The following is a 23,546-nucleotide window of genomic DNA, read 5'->3' as shown; positions in this document are numbered from 1 at the left end:
GAGTTTGTTTTCATTGTAATTTTGATTTTGGGGGGGGGGGGGGGGGGGGGATGAAGGTCTGCATGCTGTACTGTAGCTCCCTTGGATGCACTTTAATGAGACATCCGCCATCATTATAGTACAATTAAGGGACCTTCATCATTCTTTTTTACATTGTGTCCTTGGTCCAGCATCTGTTTACAGTTTATTGGATGTGGGCGTCAACTACGTTTTTTTCTCCCGATTTGGAAAAATATATAAGATGACACAAGAAAAACAATCATTGTTCTGAGGCCTGCTCCTTCATTTGAGTTACTATTGTCACATGATGACTTGTATGGTTTCATGTGACAGTGACATTTCAGACTCATTAATGTTTTATGACTGTGGTACAAACAGCACTGCATCATTGCATTAACTTGTGTCTGTTTTGTATCATATAAAATGACGGACTGCACTGAATATGTCCCATTAAAACCGTCTCTGTAAGCAGTTACTTTATTAGTAATACAACAAAAAACCACATAAGTAATCACAAAGAAACTGGTTCAATGCAAAGCAACAGTGATAACTCAGTATCTTGTCGAGTATTTCTACATTATTGAACTATTTTGCTTTGATGTAATGTCATGTGTCATAATGATATTGATTGACTGATGGATTTGATATTTATTTCGGTCTATTGAAATATGAGACAAAAGAAGAAAAGAAAAAAAACGGGCAAGAAAAAAAATAGAAAGAAAAACTGTATGCATAGCCAATACTAATGTATGTCTACGTCAAACATAATATATTCTTCCCCAGTAAGCATAAATGATGATATACTATTTTATGTTATCCAGACTTATACTAGACCATCCAGATCTCGACACATTTTTAATTCATCCACAAATTGCTACATACATTCACTCCCTTTATTGAAATGTATTTATTTCATATAATTGTCCTTGCCCTTAGAGTTTTTTAACAATAATTTTCCTATAAGCTCATATTTGCTTCATGACATCATGTTGATGTTGAATGGCTCCTTTTATGTCATTAATTCCTGTGTAAAGAGCTTTATAGGAGACATGAGATGCAGGCTGCATTGAGGACATGTGCATTGAACTGAGTTAAAAAATACATTTTTTCTGTGTGCACTGGTGAATGGTAGTGGTGACTTGTCTCTCCACCCCCGGGGAGGCGAAGAAAGAGGGAGGGAATTAAGTCAAATTAGGACTAGGGGGATGTCTGTAATGACACCAGAGAAAGAAAAGTAGCGTGGACTGTTGTAGGAACTAACACGAAAGGGGGAAATAAGGAAAGGGAGGAGGTTTAGAGAGGATACGTTTTTTTAAATATAAAAGTTTGAGTCTGTGCCTGCATAGCCTACTGATCAAGGAAAAGAAAAGCCAGCTGTGAGAGTTTCAATTTCAATTTTTACATATAGTGAGCAGCAAGAGATTTTAAAAGAAGCATCACAAGTATTTTCCTCTGTGAGAAGACAAACAACTGAAGTAAGTAAATGGGTTTATTGTTCTGTAAAGATGAAATCGTTGACGTCGTGTATAAATAAGTTGTATTACCTGTGTTTGGCGGCATCTCGACAAACCGGCTTCTCACACGTGGCACGATGAAACTGAAGCATCTACTCTTTGACATTAGATGACAAAGAATGCTGTTTGAGGAATATGTCTGATGAGAAATTAATAAAACTCTGGATGTAAAGATATGAAGAGGTGGAAGGCACAAAAACGAGGCTTGAGTGAAGGAAACGGAAAAGAGCGATGGAAACTTTGTTTCGGAAGTGAGCTGCCCATGCTTACAGTCTAATCCTCTCTTTCATTGAAAAGACACTTCTCCCGTGGTTCATTGTCTGATGGCTCACTTTCTATTAAACATAGGCCTACATAAAATTACACACACACATACATTGATGTGACTACTTATCTACCATCACATTTAAATTTTAACGAGCCACTGGAGGAAACACGTCTGGATGAACAAAAGACAGACGTGATGCCTTCAAGGCTGGTCAGACATATGAACTTCATGCTCTCATTGATATCTTCAGTTTAAACTTGAACTAAAGAAGTCTGTTAACATACCAAATTAAGAGTTTTGTAGGATTTTGCTTCATCGAGTCAAAGCACGTTTCATTCTTAAATATTATCCCATAGAGTACAACAGCCTACTCATACTATATCTGTAAGTAAAACTGGTGTACATCATTTAGCCTATCCTAAATAGTTTAGTGAAAAATGTCATGAATCAAAATTCCCTAAAGCTTACTGGTATCTTCAACTTGCTTATTTTGTCTGACTAATAGTCCAAAACCACACAGTGTTTAATTGAAGTTTAAAGAAACTGAGAATAGCAGCAAATGTTTACATTTGGCGAGCCTGAACTGGAAAATGTCTCATGATTCATCAGTGATTCATAACTCAGTTACCAAAACTCTTGGTGGCTAATTTTCCAACTAACCATCAGGCTAATTAAATCTGATATATTTTCTGATAAAAATTCCTCTTGTCATCTATTCTGAAAGTTATTTCTGGCTCTTTTCATATAATTTACACTTACCTATAGGGGAGTCATTGTCATTATCGCATAATATGTCAGTTATCTTCCTAAATAATCAATTGATCTGGAAAAACAGTCAATTACTGTCTCCCTGAGCCCAAAAGGACATCCTCAAATCAAATGTTTTGTTTCGTCCCAGCCAGCATTAAAAAATCCAAAGATATAATAAGTGTTAAGCTTCAGACACCAGAAAACATGAATTTGTAATAATATTGTATTCCTGTAAGAGGCTGGAACCAGATAATCTCCAGATAAACCAGAATGACTCAAAAAACATAGTTGATTATCAAAATAGTGAATTTTTTGTTGTTTCACTAATTGTAGACATGCGTTGCATTAAGGATGAGGGGAGTGTGTATAAGCCCTATATTGGTTCGCTTATGTGTGTTGCATTCACAAGTACAACATTTTGGACAGCACATTAACGTCCCAGCTGACTGGACGGTCCCCACGGTGTCGGTAACCGGACCCCGGGCTGAGGTCATGCCCGCGGAGAGACAGCTGCTCTCCGGCCAGCAGCTTCGGAGTTTGCGTTTTTTTGGACTCGTCGGGGAACAGAGGCTCCCGTGGCGTGTGGTTTATTTTCTTGGAAACTTGTGAGGATAAAGAGTTTGCCCTGCGGTACTTTATGTCCTGCAGAGGTTGATAAACACGACTGGTCAAGGTCAGAAACATCCCTGCCGGGGGAAAAAGAGCAGCACTGGATGGGAGCAGCAACCCAGAGACTTGAAAGAAATCAGATCACATGATGAATCAAACATGTCATCGTCAACTCAAATGTTAATGCAGAAAAAATGGAAGAAAAAGAAGAAGATAAAAGTTTGTTTGACCATCAATATTCCAAACCTCAACCACACTATAAATAACTAAACTCTCCATGGCCATATCCGTGATGTTAATCAAGGCAACATTGCATCAGTCAAGGGCTCAGGTATTTCAGGAAGCAGCTTCCTTATATAGTGTTTCTCTCTTTGGGACCTCACCTGCTCTCTCTACACACACAAACACACACCCACATACACACCCACATTCACATGCACACGCACACACACACACACTTCACGTTGCTATAACAAGGCTTTATGACTGTTTGCCAACCTTAAAAAGCCCTGCATCTTCGTGTCGAAGCTTGTTTGCATGTCTACGTCATTTGACGACCTTCTGTTGTCACAACATCAGGCTGCTCCTCTCTGCCTCTGCTCCTCAGCATGACAGTTTGTCATTAACCGCTGTGGTCACAGGTTGCACAAAATAGGCGGGAAACTGAGAGGAAGAGTGCGTGATAAGCAGAAGTGCCGGCCTAAACTTGCGTGACGTGCGTGTCTTGCGTCAATTCACGTGGCTGTATAACCTGAGCTCAAACACAAACAAAAACACACACACACATACATACACACACACACAGGAGCAACTGATACCTTTTTCACAGACACAAGCACTTGTTTCTTGACACTGAGTAGCCATGACTTCTTTGCATAGTGTCTCATGAGTAATGCTAAGTGTGTGCGATGTGCATTTACTGTATGTGCAGCCACAGCACTGTAAATCCAGTTCATGTGGCATTAGCCTCCATACTTGGGCCTTTAATAGACTGTGTCTGTTCTTTGCTTGACAGACTTATCTGTCTGTCTGTTTTATTGAATTAATCTATAAACATATTATACATGTTGTGTTGTGGTCAACTCTGGGACGAGTTCTGCACTTAATCGCTTCGGTGTGTTGACTTGGAAAGTATAGAGAAAGGGAACATGGAGAGGATTAATAGTGCCCAAAGTGATGCAGCGAGAAACTGGCATTCAGCACATAAATGCAGATTTACATTCAGATCTGAAATAGTAGTTAAAAATGAGTACAGTCAGCATCACTCATTTTCTTGTGATTTCTAAGTGAAATGAAAGTATTTCAGATCTTGGTTTATTGAACTGTACAGGCATACCGGCTCCCAGCTCAGCTGAACTACTTATTCAGCTTTTGACCAACAGGGGTGTGATTTGATATGTCAGCTTGACTGGAAGCTCAAAATAATTAAGGTGGATTTTAATGGCGAGGGTGGGTATCATCAGGTGATTTGTGCGCCGAGACAGTGTGGGGGGTCCATGAGCATCAGTGCCAAGTAGCCCGTGGGGTACTAATCCAGCCTTGCTGGTGAGGACCATGTGATCCAGTCAAAAGCTCCAGAATAGCTACTAAATAGACCTGGAGGTGGGGATGTTTTGTCTCCAAGATGCTGGTGTCGTTACTTTTTATAACTTTCTAAATAAAGGTTTCAACATTGACAATACAGTGATTATTGTGATATAGTGAATATTGATTATTGTGATTATTCATTTAACCCATTTCTTGTTATGATTATAGATAAAGGACACACTCGTTTCATCATTAGTAACTCATGATATGATAGTAGCCCTCTCACATGATGGTGTCATGGTAGGGTCAACACAGTCATTTATGGTACATGGTGGTTTCCTGTAAAGGTTCCTAACATGGTTGATCATATTTTTTCAAAAGAGTAGTATAGCTGAAATGAGTGGTCTCTTTAATCATTACTCTATAAATGGAAAATTAAACAGCAACTACTCAGATTTAGATTTAGTTGTTGTTTCTTTTAATGGCTGTCTTAGTCATCTGCGATACTAAACTGAACATACTATATTTGGGTTGTAGACAGTTGTAAAGACATCACGAAAACTGTGATGGTTGTTTGTTTTTTTGCCATTTTGCTGACTTTTTTAGACTACACATGCAATTAGTTGAGAAAATAATCAGTAAATAAATTAATAATAGAGCAGTAACTATTGTGATAATTGGTCATTTTTCTAAAGCAAAAATGCAGCTTCTCAAATGTGAAGATTTTAAGCTTTTCTGTATCTCATGTCAGTAAACTGAATTTCTTTGGATTTTAGACTGTTGATTGGTTGATATAATGTTACCATGGGATCTTTCTCACAGGCATTTTTCAACATTTTGATCACTTTTGAATTATATATAGTATATGTAATAATATAAAACAATGAATTGCTTAATCGAGAAAATAATCAGCAAATTAATTTATAATGAAAATAGTTGTGTTGCAGTCCTAAGAAGTAGGAATCATTCATTTTCATTTGTTTTCTGCTTTATAACCTGCGGCCAGTTTCATAGAACTCAATATTTGACAAACTGCATGAAGCTTTTTAACACACAAACTGAAACATGAACATTTGTGCAATCATTCAAATGTCTACTCTGTCTATCACATCAGAGAAGGTTAAACTGATAACATGATATATATTTATAGAGATTATTATCCTGATCACTAATTATTCACACCATCACTTTGCTTCCTCTGTGGACTCTTGATTAACTAAAAGTTAATGTGTGTGTTATATATTAACATGACTGAATGAATGAGCGCTTTCTTGCCCTGTTGCCCTGTTGTTGAGGGTTGGGGAGTCGTGTGTGTGTGTGTGTGTGTGTGTGTGTGTGTGTGTGTGTGTGTGTGTGTGTGTGTGTGTGTGTTTTCAGCATGGGGTGTCAGTTACAAAAGAAATCCCCCCCTTTTACAACTCTCTTTTCAGCACAAACGCAGTGCACTGGACTATGGATAATCGCATTACACGCACTCCTCACAAGCACATACTCGGACTCATGGACACACGCAGAGACAAATCTGTCCCATTAGATCCTCTCTCCTTCTCCCATACAACACACACACACACCCATTCAAGATGTCCTCATTAAAAACTACTGAGTGTTTCCTGTTTGAGGGTTTGACTGCAGCCTCCCACCCCACCCCCTCCCACCCCTCTTCAGATCAAGACTTTCCTCCCTCTGTTGCCCTCCAGTCCCTCTTGGTTCAGCGCCAAATGGAATAGCTGGTTATATTTGGATTTTTTGTTTCTTGTTTAGATGTTTTCCAGATGTGTGTGTACACGTGCATGTGTGTGTGTTTGTGTGTGTGTGTTTGTGTCAGGGTGGTCATGACTGCAAGTCTGTGTGTTGGTCACTTTTGTCACAGGTTATAGCTGACCTGTCCTGTGTGTGTGTGTGTGTAGGTGGTCATGACTAAACTGATTTTTATCTGGTCAGTCACATTTGTTTTATTTGTGTGTGTGTTGTTGTTTACATAAAAGTTGCACAAGTTAATCCCAGTGAGGGAAAGCCAAACTTTCAGTGTAGTCAGATACTCCTTGGATTCAACTCTGTGTCACTTTCATATGGAAATGTCGCCGTTTTCAGATGCTCTCCATGTTTTCAGAAAACAAGCAAACAGGCTGAGCACTCTGCATTGTTTCCTTCAATCAAAGTGTGAAATAGCTGCTCTGCTGACAGCACAGTGGGTGGATTTCTGAGGACAATGCAGTGCAAGGTGTCAGGTACCCAACTGGGATTTACAAAACAATGACCGGTCACATGGGCACTCATTAGGGAAGCTGAGAGAAAAATGCAAAAAGACCACATCAGGTCTCCCCAGTGAAGCAAACATAATGAATTATCACAGTTTTCTTTTTCAGTGGAAGGCAGAATGAAATCAGAAAGTGTTAAGGGTTTTTTCTCTTTTTTTTTTTGGGGGGGGGGGGGGGGGTCAATTTGCGGATCTTAAAATGGATCACAAATTGATCATTTTGTACTTAAGTTTTGGAATGAATGATCTGTTGCTCATGGCATTTTATTTGTTTTCATTTTCTTGTAGATTTATGTGCAGTAAAGGCCATAGCTAGGGATGAGCATTGGAAGCTATCTTGAGCTAAATAGACATGTCACCATCACCATACATGTTGCATCTATCATGCATATCGAGCGTTTGTGTTGACCACTTGTGTTCAGATGTCTTTACTGCCTATATCACTTCCGCTAGAAGGTCAAAGAGCACCACATTTATTTCGTACAGGCTAGCTAAGAAAACAAAAATGTTTCAATAACTAACATACATTAATATTTCAACTGCTGAGACTGGCAGGACAAAGTACTTTGGCGTTGGCGCACCTTCACAAAAACAACTTCCTGCAGACACATCAGCATTTACAGTACAAAAGATATGATATGTGTGGTTGTTTCAGTGATCAGATCACAATTCGCCATAGCTTCAACCTGGACGCGATGCTTCATTATTCATTAATTGAATCTTGTCAATAAAAATCGCTTAGATTAGTTGAAAAGTCTATAAAATATCAGGACCAGGGGGAAATCTTCTCATTGTTTGTTTTATCTGACCTGCTGTTCAAAACCAAAAAATGTCTATCTACAATGATAGAAAAAAGCAGCCAGTCATCACTCTTTTGTAGCGAGAACCAGCAACTTTTTGTAATTTTTAGTGTGATAACCATCAGTTCAAAATTGTCTATTATTACTGTTTGTTTGATAGGTCCATCCTGTCCTGTTCAGACCTTTTAATTATATTTTCTTCCTGTCCACCCCCCCTCACATCTCCCCCTCCTTGTCTCTCCTCTGTTGCAGAGCAGCGATGTCGCCCTCTCTCCTCCAGGCCTACAGGAGGCGCTGGTGGATGGCGGTGACAGCAGTGCTTGAAAACCTGTTGTGTTCGGCCGTGCTCCTGGGCTGGGGCTCCCTGCTCATCATGCTGAAGAGGCAAGGCTTCTACTCGCACCTGTGCTCAGGTAAAATCTGCAGCTCTGCTTCACTTCACCATGATGTTCTGCACGCCCACTTTTTACAACTCAAATAACACATTAACATGGTTTTATCAGCCTGATACTTCAAGAATGTTCTCAATTTTGTTTGTTGTTCACAACCCTTCAGATTTAACTTTCAACCCATCATGGGGGTCCTGACCCCGAAGCTGGGAATCACTGATTTATGACATATAGCCTTACTGTCAGAAAAGTCTCAAAATCGTATTAATTGGGCCACTTTTTTGTCCATGTTCTGAACACTCACCTCTCTTATTAACCCCCTGCACTGGTTCCCACAGGGAACGACTCAGTGGTCTTACCTTCGGGAAACTCCTCCAGTAGTGAGGTGGACAAGTGGCCCAGCTGCGTGGACCAGGAGGAGATGCTGAATCTGGGCTTCACCATTGGCTCATTCTTGCTCAGCGCCACCACTCTACCACTTGGGATCCTGATGGATAGATTTGGGCCACGCCCAATTCGTCTGGTGGGCAGGTAATGGCAATTAAAAATAGTCACAAACATGATGCGTTTGCAACTGAGCATGGTGGTCTGTGGGGATGCATAAAAAAGAAAAAAAACCTTTCAAGAACTCAAACCTCTATTTATAGATAATCATGTGGAGGTCTGAATACTCCACATTTCATTTATAAATGTTGTGATGGAGAGAATCTGAAGTGAATGCTGCATAAAACTACTGCTTACCTATTGATTGTTGTTATAGTAAAAACTAAAAGCAGACAGATCACATTCCCAAACAGGGAGGAGAGTGAGGTGCCCTTTGTGTGAATCAGTAAATGTGGGCGGGGTTGTAGAGTGGATGAGTACTCACTATATATATGTAGTAAGTAGTGAAATTCCTTCTTACTGTGGGTGTGGAAACATGTGAAAACAAGTGTAGTCTACCCTTTCATGCTTGACTGCAGTGTACTAAGAATACTATCCAGAATAGAGCCAGTCAAGTGTAAAATGAAAAAAAAAAAAATCAAACTTCACAGCACTTACTCACTCACTCACTCACTCACATGCATGTACTCTTTTTCTCTTTCACAGTTTAAGCAACTATGAAATTGAATATTAATGCCAGATGCTTTGAAATAGGATGCAAGCTGATGATTAACGGAGTTTTATTTGGAGCTGCATATTAGTTTTAACATTCAGGCTGGTAAACCACTGATAGTTTGAGGCTTTACTGCCAGTTTTTGATATTATTTATGTGTGAGAGTATTTGTCAACTTTATAGCTGCTATATTTGAATCTGTTGGCCATATTCAACAGTGTCTAAATTCATTCCTCATCACACTTTATCTCAATAACGTGGCAGCTGTGTGAATCAGACATTTACAAACACAGAGACTGTAAGTCACCTACAGAAAGTTAACCTGTGGCAGTGATCCTGGAAGTTTCTATACATATTGGCTCTTTTATACAAACACAATGTATAATTGATAAATGCTGTGATGGTGTGATAAAGTATGCAAGAGTTTAAAATGCACTTGTTCTTTCGTTACAGCTCATGTTTCGGTTCATCCTGTATCATGATGGCTGTGTCGGCCTACTATCCTTCAGGTGAGTAGAAATCAACACACACACATACACACAAACACACACACACACACACACACACACACACACACACGTGTCGAATACCAATTCACCAGCTGCAATATGTTACAAAATGGGTATACATGTGGCTGATTTGAATATTGTGTGTGGCATCAAAACTTCCCACTATGTTCACTCACTTCAGTCTATTATTTAAGTAATTGTACAGTTTGAGTGCTGACTGACAGTTGGAAGTGCACTACCTGAAGTCATAATTTACTCAAAGATTACAAAGTCAGCTGGTTGTGTGGAAGAACAATATCTTTATATTAACATATTTTGCACAGGATGCGTTAACACACTGATCATAGCCAAAGAGTAAAAATATATTGTTTATGCTAAATTGCCAAAGTCAGAAGGGCTGTTGAAATGGTTCAAAGCAGTGACTTTCAGACGACTGCATCTGTGATGCTAAAGTTTAACTGTGCTACACAGACGGTTATACCAGGTGTGCTAACGGGTGTGAAAAAGAGCTGGCTCAAACGATTTTTTTTTTCCCACATTTTTCACAGCTGTTCATGTTAACTACTAAGCTTCACCTATTGGCTCTGGCAGCAATGTGAGCCATGTGGTCTTATATGGGAAATTGGGAACACAAACAAGGAAATGACTGCATGCTACCTAAAAATGCAGTATTTTTATTTCCTTGTTGGCTGCTGCCCTTAGTGCTTCAAGCTGATCATCTAAATGCCTGAAAGTTAGAAACTCCCTTCCCCCTACATCTTGAAATTGGAGAGTCTGTGTCCAACATTTTTTTTATACCCCCTCCTCATGACAACCAGCTTCTAACCTTATCTATTTGAGTCGAGTTTACTTTGTCCAGCTCGGCTTTCTGGACAAGCTGTGCTCAAAACCTTGTTCTGAGAAAGTGAATTCCTGCTTTAACTCCTTGTTGTCTGTGTTCCTCCTCTTCTCTGTAGTGCTGTCAGCGCTCATCTTCCTCGCTCTCTCTCTGAACGGCTTTGGAGGCATCTGCCTGACCTTCACCTCCCTCACGGTGAGACACACAACCAGCCAGAAACAGAAAAAGACACAGATCCAGACATACAGTATGAGTATAATAGTGATGCTCTATGCTATCTATTAGCACAGATTATTACTTTGCTCTTTGCCAGTTCTTTATGGGGTTTTTTATGGTAAGGTTCAGCTCACATGATTAACAGCACCCTGCTTGATGTTATCAACTACTGCACATAAAGACCTGTTTAGACCTACTGAAGAAAGAATGAAAGAGAGAAGGTCTTGCCTCAACTATGTATGGGTGCTTTTTTGTATAATTTGCAAACCACAAATTGGGTTTAGATGATCATCTAATGTCCTAATGTCCCGTCTTCACACTGTGTACTGTATGTGTCCCTGTAGACCTCCAAATTGTTGTCAGTGTGTCTTAAATTTTTAAAAATATATATAGCTGTCCAAAGCATATCTAACAAACCAGTCATTCAGCAGAATAAAATGAGACACACACTGCAAATCATTTGATATTTGGCTTCTGAGCCAAAAGGAAATAATTCAATCTGTCTCTTCCTCTTTCTGTCTCTGTGTGTGTGTTGATTTGCTACACACAAACAGAAAATGCAAGAAATTATAACAAGCCTGCTTAGCTGCGTCATCACCTTAAGTAATCATGCAGTCATTCAATAAGAACATTTCTCAACTTATTTAGATACCTGATTTGTTTTTACCAGCAAAAAAAAGATTTTTGGGGATATCTCATATTTTGTGCTGAAACTGCCAAAACTGAACTGTCTCTGCCATGGTTACATAACTTATTCTGAGAAAGTACAAATGTCGGGATTTGTTCCTAGAACAAATGAACAGAGGGGTTTTGGTAGCTGAGAAGTTCAGCATGGCTGGGGCCTCTGTTTGTCTCAGCTGAGGAAACAGTGTGTGTAAGGACTGGGAGCTGTGTTTGTTTATATTCACGGCAGGCATGTGTTTTTGCGTGTGATGTGTCAGCTGGTACCAACATTATCAAGTGTGTTTTATTGTTGTCGCTACCCTGTGCCCTGGCAAGTATGTTGGTACAGTGCGTGCATGCTTTCTCCGTCTGAGCTGCACATGACTTGTCACAGATGGAAAGTCTCCCGTTTGTGTTTCCGCCAATAACGGCCTGCGGTTGACCACACACCCCCATCGTGAAGCTCTGCCCACTCACCTCTATCCAAAACACTCAAGGCCACACTTTCCCTCGTCTCTTCTGCTCCTTCCTCTCACTTCCTTCCTCCTTCTTTTCTTCTCCTCTTCCTGTTCTTTCTCCCGTTTGTTCCCACTCGTCTGTTTCTCTCTTCTGCGCAGCAGTCAGCAAAAAATCAATTCTTTTTAACTCTGCATGACTGTGCACACATGTGGATGTACAAATGTGTGTGCATGGTTATGTACACAAAGGGAGACAGACATGAAACAGATGTCAACATAATGAAAGTCAAAGCTGAATATGTACAGATGACCCCCTGCTTTGACCTCTCTTCTGTGTGCTGACTGTCACTCGTCGTAAAAGAACAGTTAAGACATTTATCTCTCAAATGCATGTTTTCCTACTTAACAGTCAGTGGTGCCTTTTGGTCTCACTGTACACTGTTGACAGTGTCAATTGACAGTGGCTGACATGATTGTTTTAAGGGAAGAAAAACAAAAATGAAACAGGCTTGTTCCAAAATGAAAGGATATTAGGTTTAGCAAGTCATTTAAATTTGTAGTTTCATAAACTGGAAAACGAGTGTTATTGATACTGAGTCACGAGTATCCATACAATTCAGACCAAAATTGCACATTTTTCGTTAACATTTTTTACAGTCTATGCAATATATGACCACTACCCTGAGACCCTTGAATCAGATAAATAAATAAAAAATCCCTTCTCTGAAACTTCAAAAAAACAACAGAGGGTTTATACAGAGTAAACATAAGTATGGATTAGAGAAGATTTTAGGTCCAGATAATGCTTTTTCCTCAGAATCAGATAAACGTACTTTTATTTGTTATTTTGGTAAAAAAAATAACACTTCGATAAAGTCAAAATCCAATAGCATTCATCTATGACAGTAAAAAGTATTATAAAATCTGTTTGCTATGCATACTACTACTACCACTACTTTGCATATATGGTAGAAACATGACATTCATACTTGTACATTGAGTGCACACAATGCATTCAGCCTCAGGTTAAGCATGAGTCAAATGGATGTTTCATAGATGCATTAAATACAGTTGGATAGGTCACATGTTTGCACCCATAAAAACAAAAGTCCCTGACAAAACCTGCAATGCAGGTTAATATTTGTTGCGAGAATCAGTCTAAAGCTTCCTCTGACTCTACATAGAAACTTACTGCAGTGAGAGTGATTGGCTACTAACACACACTCACATAAGTCTGACATGGGAAGGTAATGTGCTCTTTCTATTCCATTAATCACATGTGAACACAAAATAAATATTACTCACACACACACACTCGGGTAATGTTCAGCCCTCCTCTGACTGACCTCTGTTATTGTTGTTGTTTTTTTGGAGACCTGATGATGGCTTAGCCCAAGGACATAGACACACGCGCACACATCCCGTCATGATTTTTAAGCATGAGCTTAAAAGCTTCAGAGAAACAGCTCAAAAGGATTTCAAAACAAGAAATCTGTGCTCCTCTGCTTGTAATTGTCCAATGTGTCCAGCCATTATGAAGTAGCTGGCACACAAAGGAGCAAATGTCCATCTGTAACTAGTTACCCCGTGATACAATAACATATTATAGTTTTAATAAACAATAACAAAGTATGTATTCATATTTTATAATGTGGTGGAGCAATTAAGCATACACAGTCATAAACTTTCAACTAGCAAAAACACAAATCATAAAAACAGCCTCATAACCTAAAACTTAAAGGCAGGTTTTGAACATTCAGTCAAACATTTGATCTAAATGACCTAAATATCCTTGATGAAGGTGTTAAACCCCTCTTTGCTTTACAGACACCAAGTGCACTGCGGTGTGCACATTTACAATGTGTATGGTAACAATAACAAAAGTAATGTTGCAAACGAAAGCAGAAAACTGGCAGCAAAATATGAAATCCCCAGAGGCAGCCTATAAATGAGAGCTAGAGGCCAAAGGATTACTATTCCAGGAGCAGTAACATGAATGAATGACACATCTCTGGTTCAGCTGAAAAGTGTCTCCTTGGATTAAAAAGTAGAATAAACAAAACATTACAAACTACTTTCTTGAAAACCAGTGTGCCTGTTCACATCACAGAGTTCAGATCACTCTTGTGTGTGTTTTTTTTTTAAACAAAATTATTGAAACTGTGAAGAAGAAGAGATAAATCGATTTTAATGAATGCATAATGCATGTGACCATGAGCCTGTAATATCGGTCCAAGTGATTTATCATATAATAAGAACAAAACAGTAAAAGGGTGTTACCTAAACTGATAAAAGGTTGAGGCACCCCTGCCACCATCAAGAAAGAAAAAAAGAATGATTTGGAAAACATCCAAATATTACATTAGACCATCATTTCTAACAATTAGTTTAGATTCTCGAAGCTCATTAACTTGTACCCTTGTAATTTTGAAGTTCATTTGAGGCCGTTGTTACATAGCATAGAGACGATTCACTTCTGCTTTTGTGGTTTTGTGTCAGATCTCCACCACTACACACAACCTTCAGGACGCCCTGGTTCCTGCATCACTTAAATTCCTGTAATAAAACCTGTTGTAGAGTATGCATTTTATTGTGAGCTTGCATGTCATCTGTGTCAAGTGGGCTCTCAAGGTATGAGGAAAGTCCCCTGTTGTATTTACTGTAACAGATATGGATTTGCCCTTCAACAGTAATGGCTGTGTGCGGGGGGCCTGTCCTATCACATGCCAGTGAGAAAAGTGCTTTCAGTTGTTCCTCGCTGCAATTTACGAGAACTATCAGTGTTGTGCTAACTTTGGTGAATGCCAGCAAAGGTTGGAGAGCAATTAAAGGCCTCTTCAGGGAATCGTGGACAACCCTAAGAAAAGATGCTCAGGGTCAATTTCAAAGAAACTTCAAAAGTGGCAGTCATGCATCATGGGTTGGAGCTTCCATAAAGGGAACAGAAGATGTGTGATCAACCCACGATCTTTACGTTAGACCACTTTTTGTGTTATATAAGACCAGTGCAGCTGGATAAGAACACTGTGCACTGTGAGGGACAGAGGCTGGACCAATCTATGTACAGTGAGAGTTGAGGTGGAGAGAAGAAGCCGGTGTTAATCAGCTGTGGTTTAGTGTTTCCTGCTGGGAGCTCCACAGATAGAGGGGCTGCAGCTGGAGCCTGGGGAGATCAGTCAAACCAAAAAAATGTGACTCCCACTTCTTCTTTCTTCCTGTCTTTGCAAGAATGTTTCACTTTTTCTTTGTATCCAACCTCTCTTCCACATATTTAGAAATTTCAGTGCTCATTACGCGACTATTTGGCCCACTCTCTCAGCGATTAAAGTCTTAATTAAACTTGGTGCCAAAGTCTTACAACACCCAAGTGAGTGAGCACACCAGGAGTAGAGCCTGAACTGATTAGTCATGACAAGCAATGAGCCACAGCTTCATTTGTGCGTGACTTTCTGACACCAGTTGATCCTCATGTGCCTCCAAACAGTCACGTGTTCCTGTCCACCTCCTCCTGGCACCGTCAGGATGCAGGACATGTGTTTCAATGTGTGAAAAATGTATTCTGTGAAAATTGCCAGCACATGCACTGACACATGCACACTTGGTGCTTTTTCCATCTCTCTTTGTCACAAGTGAATCTCACACACACGGGTTGTTGTTGCTGCTAGTTCTCTGAAAGCAAATATCAGTTTGCTGACATCTGACATGGCTGGAATATCTTTGCTTTAACATTCATAAGAGATGCAACCTCCCCTGTGTGCGCACAGGGCCCTCTTGCCTACATTCCACGAATCTCTGCAGTCAAGAGTGAAGCAGCTCTCATGGCCACAACGAGACGGGATGTGAAGTATTTCGATTCTCCGAACCACTGAATGATGGGTGTTCTCCTTGATGTTTTTCCCATTTCGCTCAGACAGTCTGGCTTTTTCTTGAACATCCTCAGGAAAGCTTTTTTTTTCCTGTTTACCTGCCATCATTGTGGTTGTGCCAGCCCCAAAAGTGACCCTTTGCCTCCCAGGCTACACAAACACACTGGTCTGCTTACCACTAGCTGTCACCACAGCCCTATCTCCAGACAGAGGCCTAACCAGCACTCACACAAGAACGTGTTCTTTCCTTGCACCTTCACGTCTTGCTGGACAAAGGAGCCAAAAGCAGCTCCAGGAATAACCATATGAGGCAATAAAGTTACTGGAAACCTGGGTTATTTCATAGCTTTTCAAGCAGCAGGGATCTCTAATGATCCACTGAACTCTACCTGCCCAGCAACAAAAGGCAGACAGAAAAAGTTAGCTGATGAACAAAGAGCATCTAGCAGCTAAAAAAAACAGATATTTCCCTCAGTAGTCCATGGAGTCCAAAGCAGAACCATAAGGAGAGTGAGTATTGGACTTACATTCATCAGGTTGCCTGAAACATGACTTCCAATGAATGATAATTTTGCACCGTATCTGTTGGATGTGCAAATAGGTCACTTTAAGTTTGTCATATCAACTTTATAAGGTGATAATATGTAACACATTTATACATTTAACCACAAGTGGTGAAAAAAATCTGTTAATGTAGGTTTAAAAGAACTTAAATGGACACTAAGATGCTGTTGGAAGATCCACACTTTCTAAAATCATTATGTTCACTGTTTGCATTTACAGTGAATTATAGCCTCTATTCACAGCCTTTTCTCTATGCTGTAGCCAAGAAACCCTGAGGTCAGCATTGGATTCATAAATGTGTGAATTGTGCAACATGAAGGTTAAGACATATACCTTTTAGCTGCAGCGTATCTTGCTCAAATCTGGCAGAGGATTTTTGTCTCTCCTTGTGTTTTCTGTCTGTACCTGCACTGTGAGTTTATCCATTAAAGTAAAAAATTGAAAACAATCTTGAAAAAAATGCTTGAAATAGTTTAGGGGAAAATGTTTTAATATAAAAGTGCCAGCATTAACTACTTTTTGGCTCATTGTGTTCACCATTTTCCAACCCTTATTTGATGTCATTGGGTCCAGCAGCAGTGAGGTCAGTGTAAAGGTGTGGCGAGCGTGTGCAAGGGAAAAAAGGGCCAGACACTCCTCGTGAATTGTGACATTAGGTGACAGCAGCAGAAGTTGGGAAAACCATGCGCAGACGTTAGAGAGAATAGTGAGCTTGTTGGGCCGCACACCTAAAATCCCAGACATGTGATTTTATAATCGTGATTGACCCATTTAAAACTCTAATCAAAGGACACTGAGTGTGCTGGCAGCACAATAGGTCATTGTTATGTTAGCTAAGCTTCTTACTACAGTAAATAGGTCGACCTGATATATGATGTGTTAGTGCCTGGTGCCTGGTGCCTGGTGCCTGCTACGTTGTCCCCTTTGCTGTGTGTTCATGCATGCCCCCAAGCCAGGTCCACCGAGCCATGTGAAGTTCCTTGACTTCTACATTTTTAATCCTAATTCAAAGAATTTGTTGAAATTGCAAGAATAAAGACGGTGGATGCGTGTCTAAGTGTAGCTTAGTCTGTGTCTGAATTATGGGGTCAGGACCTGAACTGGGTCATAACTTTGTTTCTTGTTTCCTCATGACATGGGAACTAATATTGTTTTAATGAGTCTGCCTTGCTCAGTGTTACTGAGTGCAAACCCTGATGGCAGAAGAAGTTCACAATCTCTCTTAATAATGACTTTCTCAGTCTGGTCCTGCTTTCACAAAGCAGCTGCCTGCCCTCTGCTGGTCAAAATCAGTCACACATTTAAGTGATTAATTGATTAGGGTAATAGAATCAAATATCTGTGGTTTATCTATATACTCTTCTTCATGTTCCTCTCCTCCTCTTTCTTTGCAGCTCCCCAATATGTTTGGTGCTCTGAGCTCCACTATCATGTCTCTGATGATCGGTTCCTACGCCTCCTCTGCTGTCACCTTCCCTGGAGTCAAGGTAACCAACAAAGTTATATATTAAGAACGAACAATAATATTATTATATAATAATATATATTTTTAAGTTATATAATAATAATAATCTTTACATATTCTACTCACCTTTCTTAAATAAACCATTTAAATATATAATCATAGTACTACGTTACAGTTACATTTTTAATACTAATACTTGTACTTTTCTAGTACAGCCTTGTTTGAGAAATCTTGAATCTTTAGGATATAATTTAATCTTTAGAGTAAATGGATAATGAATAAATAAAAAATAGAATACATTATTTTACATGACAATATTTGATTGCCATGATTATAAGAACAGATACATTTTTAAAGCAATATGTTTTTTAAAAAACTTTTCACTTTCTCCCCTTTAGCTGATCTACGATGCAGGCGTGTCCTTCCAGGTGATCATGTGGATGTGGGCAGGTCTTGCCGGGTTTGTCTTTTTCAACTGTTTCTTTAACTGGCCGAAAGAAGGTTTCCCCACGCCTGATGAGGTGGATTACAGGTCAGTGCGGCTACCAGTTTTCTGCTTCATCTCTTTAAAGCGACACCGAGACAGAAGAGAGTTTATCACATCCTGTATTTCAACCCTAACGTCTCTGTGTGTATTTGTGTGTAACAGTAAAATCCTCACACAGCAAGAGGTGCCTTTATCAGACCAGAAGGCTGTTGCAGAGAGACTGAGCCAGAAAAACGGTGACGTCCGACACTCCACAGAGAAACTTCCTAATGGATCTGATCCTGCACAAAGTAAGCTGAGACAGTCTAAGTCTTTAATTAAATGAAACCTTATTATATACAAAAAATAAATAAGTAATCTTGTGTAACTGTCAGCTCCTCTCTCAGATACCGTTCCTTTCCGTCGGTCAGTGTTTTCTCCCATCTTCCTGTGGAGTCTGGTTACGATGGGGATGTCCCAGTTGAGGATCATCTTCTTCATGGGGGCCATGAACAAGATGCTGGAGTTCATGGTTACCAAGGGCGATGAACACCGTGAGTGTCGAGCCCTCGAACACAATCCCAGCAAACAGTTTCTGGGTTTTCATATATGTTGTTTGCACTATTGAAAAGTGTTATAACAGAGCAGTTTCTTTCATGTTTCAGCATCTGATGAGCTGGTGACTGAGGCAAAACAGCAAGGTGAGCAGCCTTATAATGTGGTCTCAGATTCTGATTTGTGACTTTGTGGCACATATATTGTTACTTAATCTGATATAATGTGTCCTCTTTCAGTGAGTTTCTACTCGTCCATCTTTGGCACCCTGCAGCTGTTGTGCCTGGCCACTTGTCCTCTGATCGGTTACATCATGGACTGGAAGATGAAGGAGTGTGAAGAGGAGAAGCCCGTCCCTCCAGGCACAGAGCAGAGGTACATGCAATGAGACGTGAGAGTTTTGAAGTTGTGATATCAAACCGTCATTTTTGTCAGGAACCAGAAACATCTTAAACACTAGACATCCAGGATGCTAAAATAAAACAAAATTGACTGAAAAGCCGCGATCTCTTGATTAATCGCTGTGTTAAAGAAACACTGAAAACTCGCTGAACGTCATTTGATGACCCATTTGTGTTGAATAGGTTGGTACTGGGGAATGTGGGGTGAAGACATTTAAATGGGAGTTGTTCAGTAATCATTAATGTTGTAACGCGTCTGTCTGTTTCCCATCAGGCAGACCAACATACCCAAGAGAGACCGTAAGATCCAGAAGGTGACCAACGCCATGAGGGCTTTTATCCTCACCAACATGCTACTGCTTGCTTTCGGATGCTGCTGTCTCATAGACAGCCTGCCTCTACAGGTAACACACACTCACACATTATGCTGGCCAGAGAAAGTAAACAAAGTATAAATCTGTCTATCAATGATAGATTCATTCATTGTGTTGCTCCTTGTCTCTTTTCTTGTTGATGTGTTAGGTCTTGACCTTCATCCTCCACACTATGGTCCGAGGCTTCATCCACTCCTGCTGCGGAGGCCTCTACGCTGCCGTGTGAGTAATTTGAACTTTTATAACAGTATAATGTTTGAGATCTGGCAATGAAACAGTCTGTTTTCTGATCATTTAGAATTGTTTCCCAGTGCCATATGAACATAAAACATAAAGCAGCACTTTTACAACGTGATAAGAACAACCAGATGTGGTGACAAACTGGGATGCAGTTTCCTATTTGTACAATAAACACACTACAACACTGAACTAAGTGAATAAATACTGACTATACTGAGCATAGTGTTAAACACTAAAATACAAATGAATATTATTAAATGCAGTGTGCATGTCTGTCAAATACTCCGTCTGATTTTAGTGGGTTTTTCAAACTCTTTGTAACCACCGAATGTCTCTCCCACAGCTACCCGTCAAACCACTTTGGCACCCTGACAGGCCTCCAGTCGATGATCAGCGCTGTGGTCGCTCTGCTACAGCAGCCACTCTTCATTGCTATGGTCGGACCGCTGAAAGGAGACCCCTACTGGGTGAGAAAACATTCTCATCTTTACAGGCCTGTACACTTCAAACAGAGAGACACAGATACACACAAAGCTTTGCATGGAGTTATATTTGGGTCTCAATTCTGAGGGTGCAGTGCAGCATTTTGAGCAAAGAATTTTTTTTTTTTTTGCTAGCACACAAGAGGCACTACTATCAGGCAAAGAACAAATTACTTTGATCAAAAAAATTAATATATGGTGTGCTCAATAAATGTATTTGTATGTTTGTACACATAAGTGCACACAAATCATCTTTATCAGTCAGTTTTAACTTATTCACCCGTTCCCTACTTCCTTAGTGACTGATGATCCCGCTAGAAATCTACACCCAGTTAGAAATGATCTACTCCTCTTCTTCATTGGCTGTACTTGTGCCCCTCTGTCAGCATTAGTGAGAGTGCAGGCAACCTGCAGAAGCACACAGAGCTGAGATGCTGAGGGAAAACTGAGTGATATATACTGAGAATAAATTAAAATATTCTGTGCTAGATAATAACCTGTGCTACTTTCTGTCTATGTCATCTAATCACCCCGCAGATCAACCTGGGGCTGCTGATCCTCTCATTGGCCGGTTTCTTGTTGCCGGGTTACCTGTACTACCACCGCAGACACCTGCTGAAGGAAAAAGAAGAAAGAGACAAGAGGGCTGCCGGTCAGGAGATGCAGGCACTCAACCACACAGAAGCCAATGGCTACAAGCCCCACAGCAACGGAGTCGCTGCTGTCGAGGCGTAAAACGACAGAGCAGAGACAAAGATTTGGGGAATTGTACGATTTATTTTTATATGTGCCTTTAAAATGTGCACCAGCGATCCACTCATCCATAAATCCATGTTTTTAGTTACATTTTAAGTTGTTTTCATGCTGCGGCATGATTTGGGGAGAAAATGTGTCATCATCATTTGTTGCTGTTTATTTATTTTGGTTTGTGTCAAAGAGCCAAATTAGCGTGATTTAAAGCCATAGATTTCACTCGCGAGCACACGCAACGACACATGCACACATCCAGGTATGGCCTTTGTGTCAGACTGCGGATATCACGGTACTTGAAATACTGTTATCTAGTTTTCAAAGACTTCTGACAATCACCACGAGCCTTGCTAACACCAAAGAACAGCTTAATGAGATTAGGAAAGTTACACTCTCAGTATTGTTTTAAAAGTGGGCGGAAAAAAACTGAAAAACTTTTAGTATATTAATTGTGCTGTTTCTACTGTAAAGCCCCTCAGTAAAAACTATAAATACACAGTAAATGTATAAAACACTATTATAAGCATACAACCTATGAATTTAAAGCATTTGAAAATCTAAATACCAGACTTCTGGTAGCTTTTGGGGTATTTTTCAGAGCCCAGCAATTCACTCACACACATGTACACACACAGATAGGCTGGTTGTAGAGACGCCATATCTACCTCCTCCGTTTCCTTTTTTTGTACTGTCTCTCTGCAAACCACTCCTATGTCTGACCATCGATTGTTTTTTATTCACATTAGAAAAATATGAAATGTTTACCCAAAACAACAAATTTAAATCGGAGCAGCATTTTTATCCTTCATTCATATTGATGCTGATTCAGCCCTCATCATTTCTGGACTTTTTATATGTAGGGAAAAAAAGTTTTGGGAGTTTTTTTGTTTTGTTTTTGTTTTTTGTTTTCATAAGGAAAAATATGACTGATTTTTAAATGCTGACACATGGTGTGTGTGGGTGATATTAAACACTTTGTACTGCTTTATGCACAGTAATGAACTAGTGTGTGTATAAAAAATGTATTTAAGTGTCTTTTTATACTCTAACTGCAGTAGCGTTGAAAAGGGAAGCGTTTGTTTCAGCATCAGCAAATGTTTTTTTGTAGTTTGCTAATTATACATGAAGCTTTGATGATTTTAAGTGTATATATTTCGCTTATGCCTTTTTGTTTTGTCATGTGATTTTGCTCAATGGGTTACCATTCAGCAGAATTATTTTTTGTAAATAGAACTGAGGTGTCTTTTATTTTGTTACATATTCTGCTTGCATTACTATATATGGGTGTGTGCAGTATATCACATTGTATTGAGACACTGGCTGTGGTTTAACTTGTTTTTTGTGTGATCTTTTTGGATTTGATACTCAAAAGTCACTTTGAAAAGACAGATGCAGCTGTGGTCTGTGATCTCTTTGTTACAGTCAGCTGCAGATAAACAGAAAAATGTACATTCTCCCAAAGTGACAACAAAATGTATCCTTCATGTACTTGCTCATGCCTCATGTTCATTGCTATGCACACTGCAACAATATGTTATGAATTTATGCAATCAGTTTGTAAAGAATAATTTTTTTTCCCCAACTCAATCCATTTCAGTATCAACTCAAGACATCCTCAATAGGTTGTTTCAGTCTTGTTTGATGCATTTTTTTCCTTCTTTGTAGTTCCTCGTATATAAAATGTGTTCAGCGTTTTGTATCATTGCTAACCCTGAAGAGAAAGCAGATTCTGTGTTTTCTATAAACTCTGTGCCTTTCGCTGCCATCTTGGCTTTGTGCAATAGAAGTGAATGAGATTAACGCCTCTGCCAAACCAAAACCAGGCTTGAAGATTGTCGATAGTGCAGCACTTTTCCTCAGGAGAACATACAGGAGCAAAAACATACAGGACAAATTGCGATGCATTAGTCCAGAGTTTGGTCATGTTTGGTTTTTGTTGACTGTCAAATGTGTTGATTTACCTCAGTTGTTGATTTTGAGACTGTAGATTATGCTTTTAGGTAAAAACTCAGTGTTACTGAGGGTTTATTTGTGGTCACTCCTTCATTTTATAAATGCAGTTTTTATACATGATCCACAGTTTGAATCCAATGCACCAAAACTACCTGGGCTTTTTGTACCTCAGGAAGTTGTATTACTTATAGGATGATGGTTGTCTCTTCTCTATTAAAGCTGAAGTCTAGCAGTCAAGTCAGTGATTCGCTTGTACATCTGCCTTTGTTACTCGGATTTGCAGCAGTTGGCACATCAAGTTTAATCAACACTTCTGACAGTCTCAGGAACAAAAAAAAACTACCCTTTGCTTCACCACATCTGTATTTTAAGATTAATGATCTTTCTCAGTGGCTTATCTAACCTCCTCTCTTTACCCTTTGGGTTGAAGTGTTGCTGTATCTTGCTAAATATACACCTTTCTTTCCTGCCTACAATCAATATATCCAGCTTGTGTATTTCATATAAAAATAAAAAATGTATGAATGAAGACTTGT

The 23,546-nt window shown here is 39.6% G+C and overlaps 2 protein-coding genes across 3 annotated transcripts in view; both read left to right on the top strand.

The window, feature by feature from the left end:
- The window catches only part of ubxn1 (UBX domain protein 1), a 109,089-nt gene that overhangs the window by 53,329 nt on the left and 32,214 nt on the right, over positions 1 to 23,546 (top strand). The gene's annotated exons all lie outside the window — the stretch shown is intronic.
- slc43a1a (solute carrier family 43 member 1a) lies at positions 1,306 to 23,493 on the top strand. Of its 2 annotated transcripts, XM_062425943.1 has the most exons (15): positions 1,306 to 1,475; positions 7,978 to 8,138; positions 8,453 to 8,645; positions 9,664 to 9,719; positions 10,676 to 10,752; positions 17,719 to 17,811; positions 18,188 to 18,321; positions 18,439 to 18,566; positions 18,663 to 18,809; positions 18,921 to 18,956; positions 19,050 to 19,185; positions 19,486 to 19,615; positions 19,734 to 19,807; positions 20,169 to 20,292; positions 20,845 to 23,493. In XM_062425943.1, exons 2-15 carry the CDS (start codon positions 7,985 to 7,987, stop codon positions 21,040 to 21,042), a joined length of 1,680 nt encoding a protein of 559 aa, XP_062281927.1. In that variant the 5' UTR covers positions 1,306 to 1,475; positions 7,978 to 7,984; the 3' UTR covers positions 21,043 to 23,493. The 2 variants fall into 2 exon arrangements, with proteins under 2 accessions (XP_062281927.1, XP_062281926.1); XM_062425942.1 differs by lacking the exons at positions 1,306 to 1,475; positions 7,978 to 8,138 and having other exon boundaries at positions 8,476 to 8,645; positions 18,651 to 18,809.

The sequence above is a fragment of the Scomber scombrus genome, chromosome 9, assembly GCF_963691925.1.
Source record: "Scomber scombrus chromosome 9, fScoSco1.1, whole genome shotgun sequence".
NCBI classification, from domain to species: domain Eukaryota; kingdom Metazoa; phylum Chordata; class Actinopteri; order Scombriformes; family Scombridae; genus Scomber; species Scomber scombrus.
This window is presented reverse-complemented; position numbering and strand designations above follow the sequence as displayed.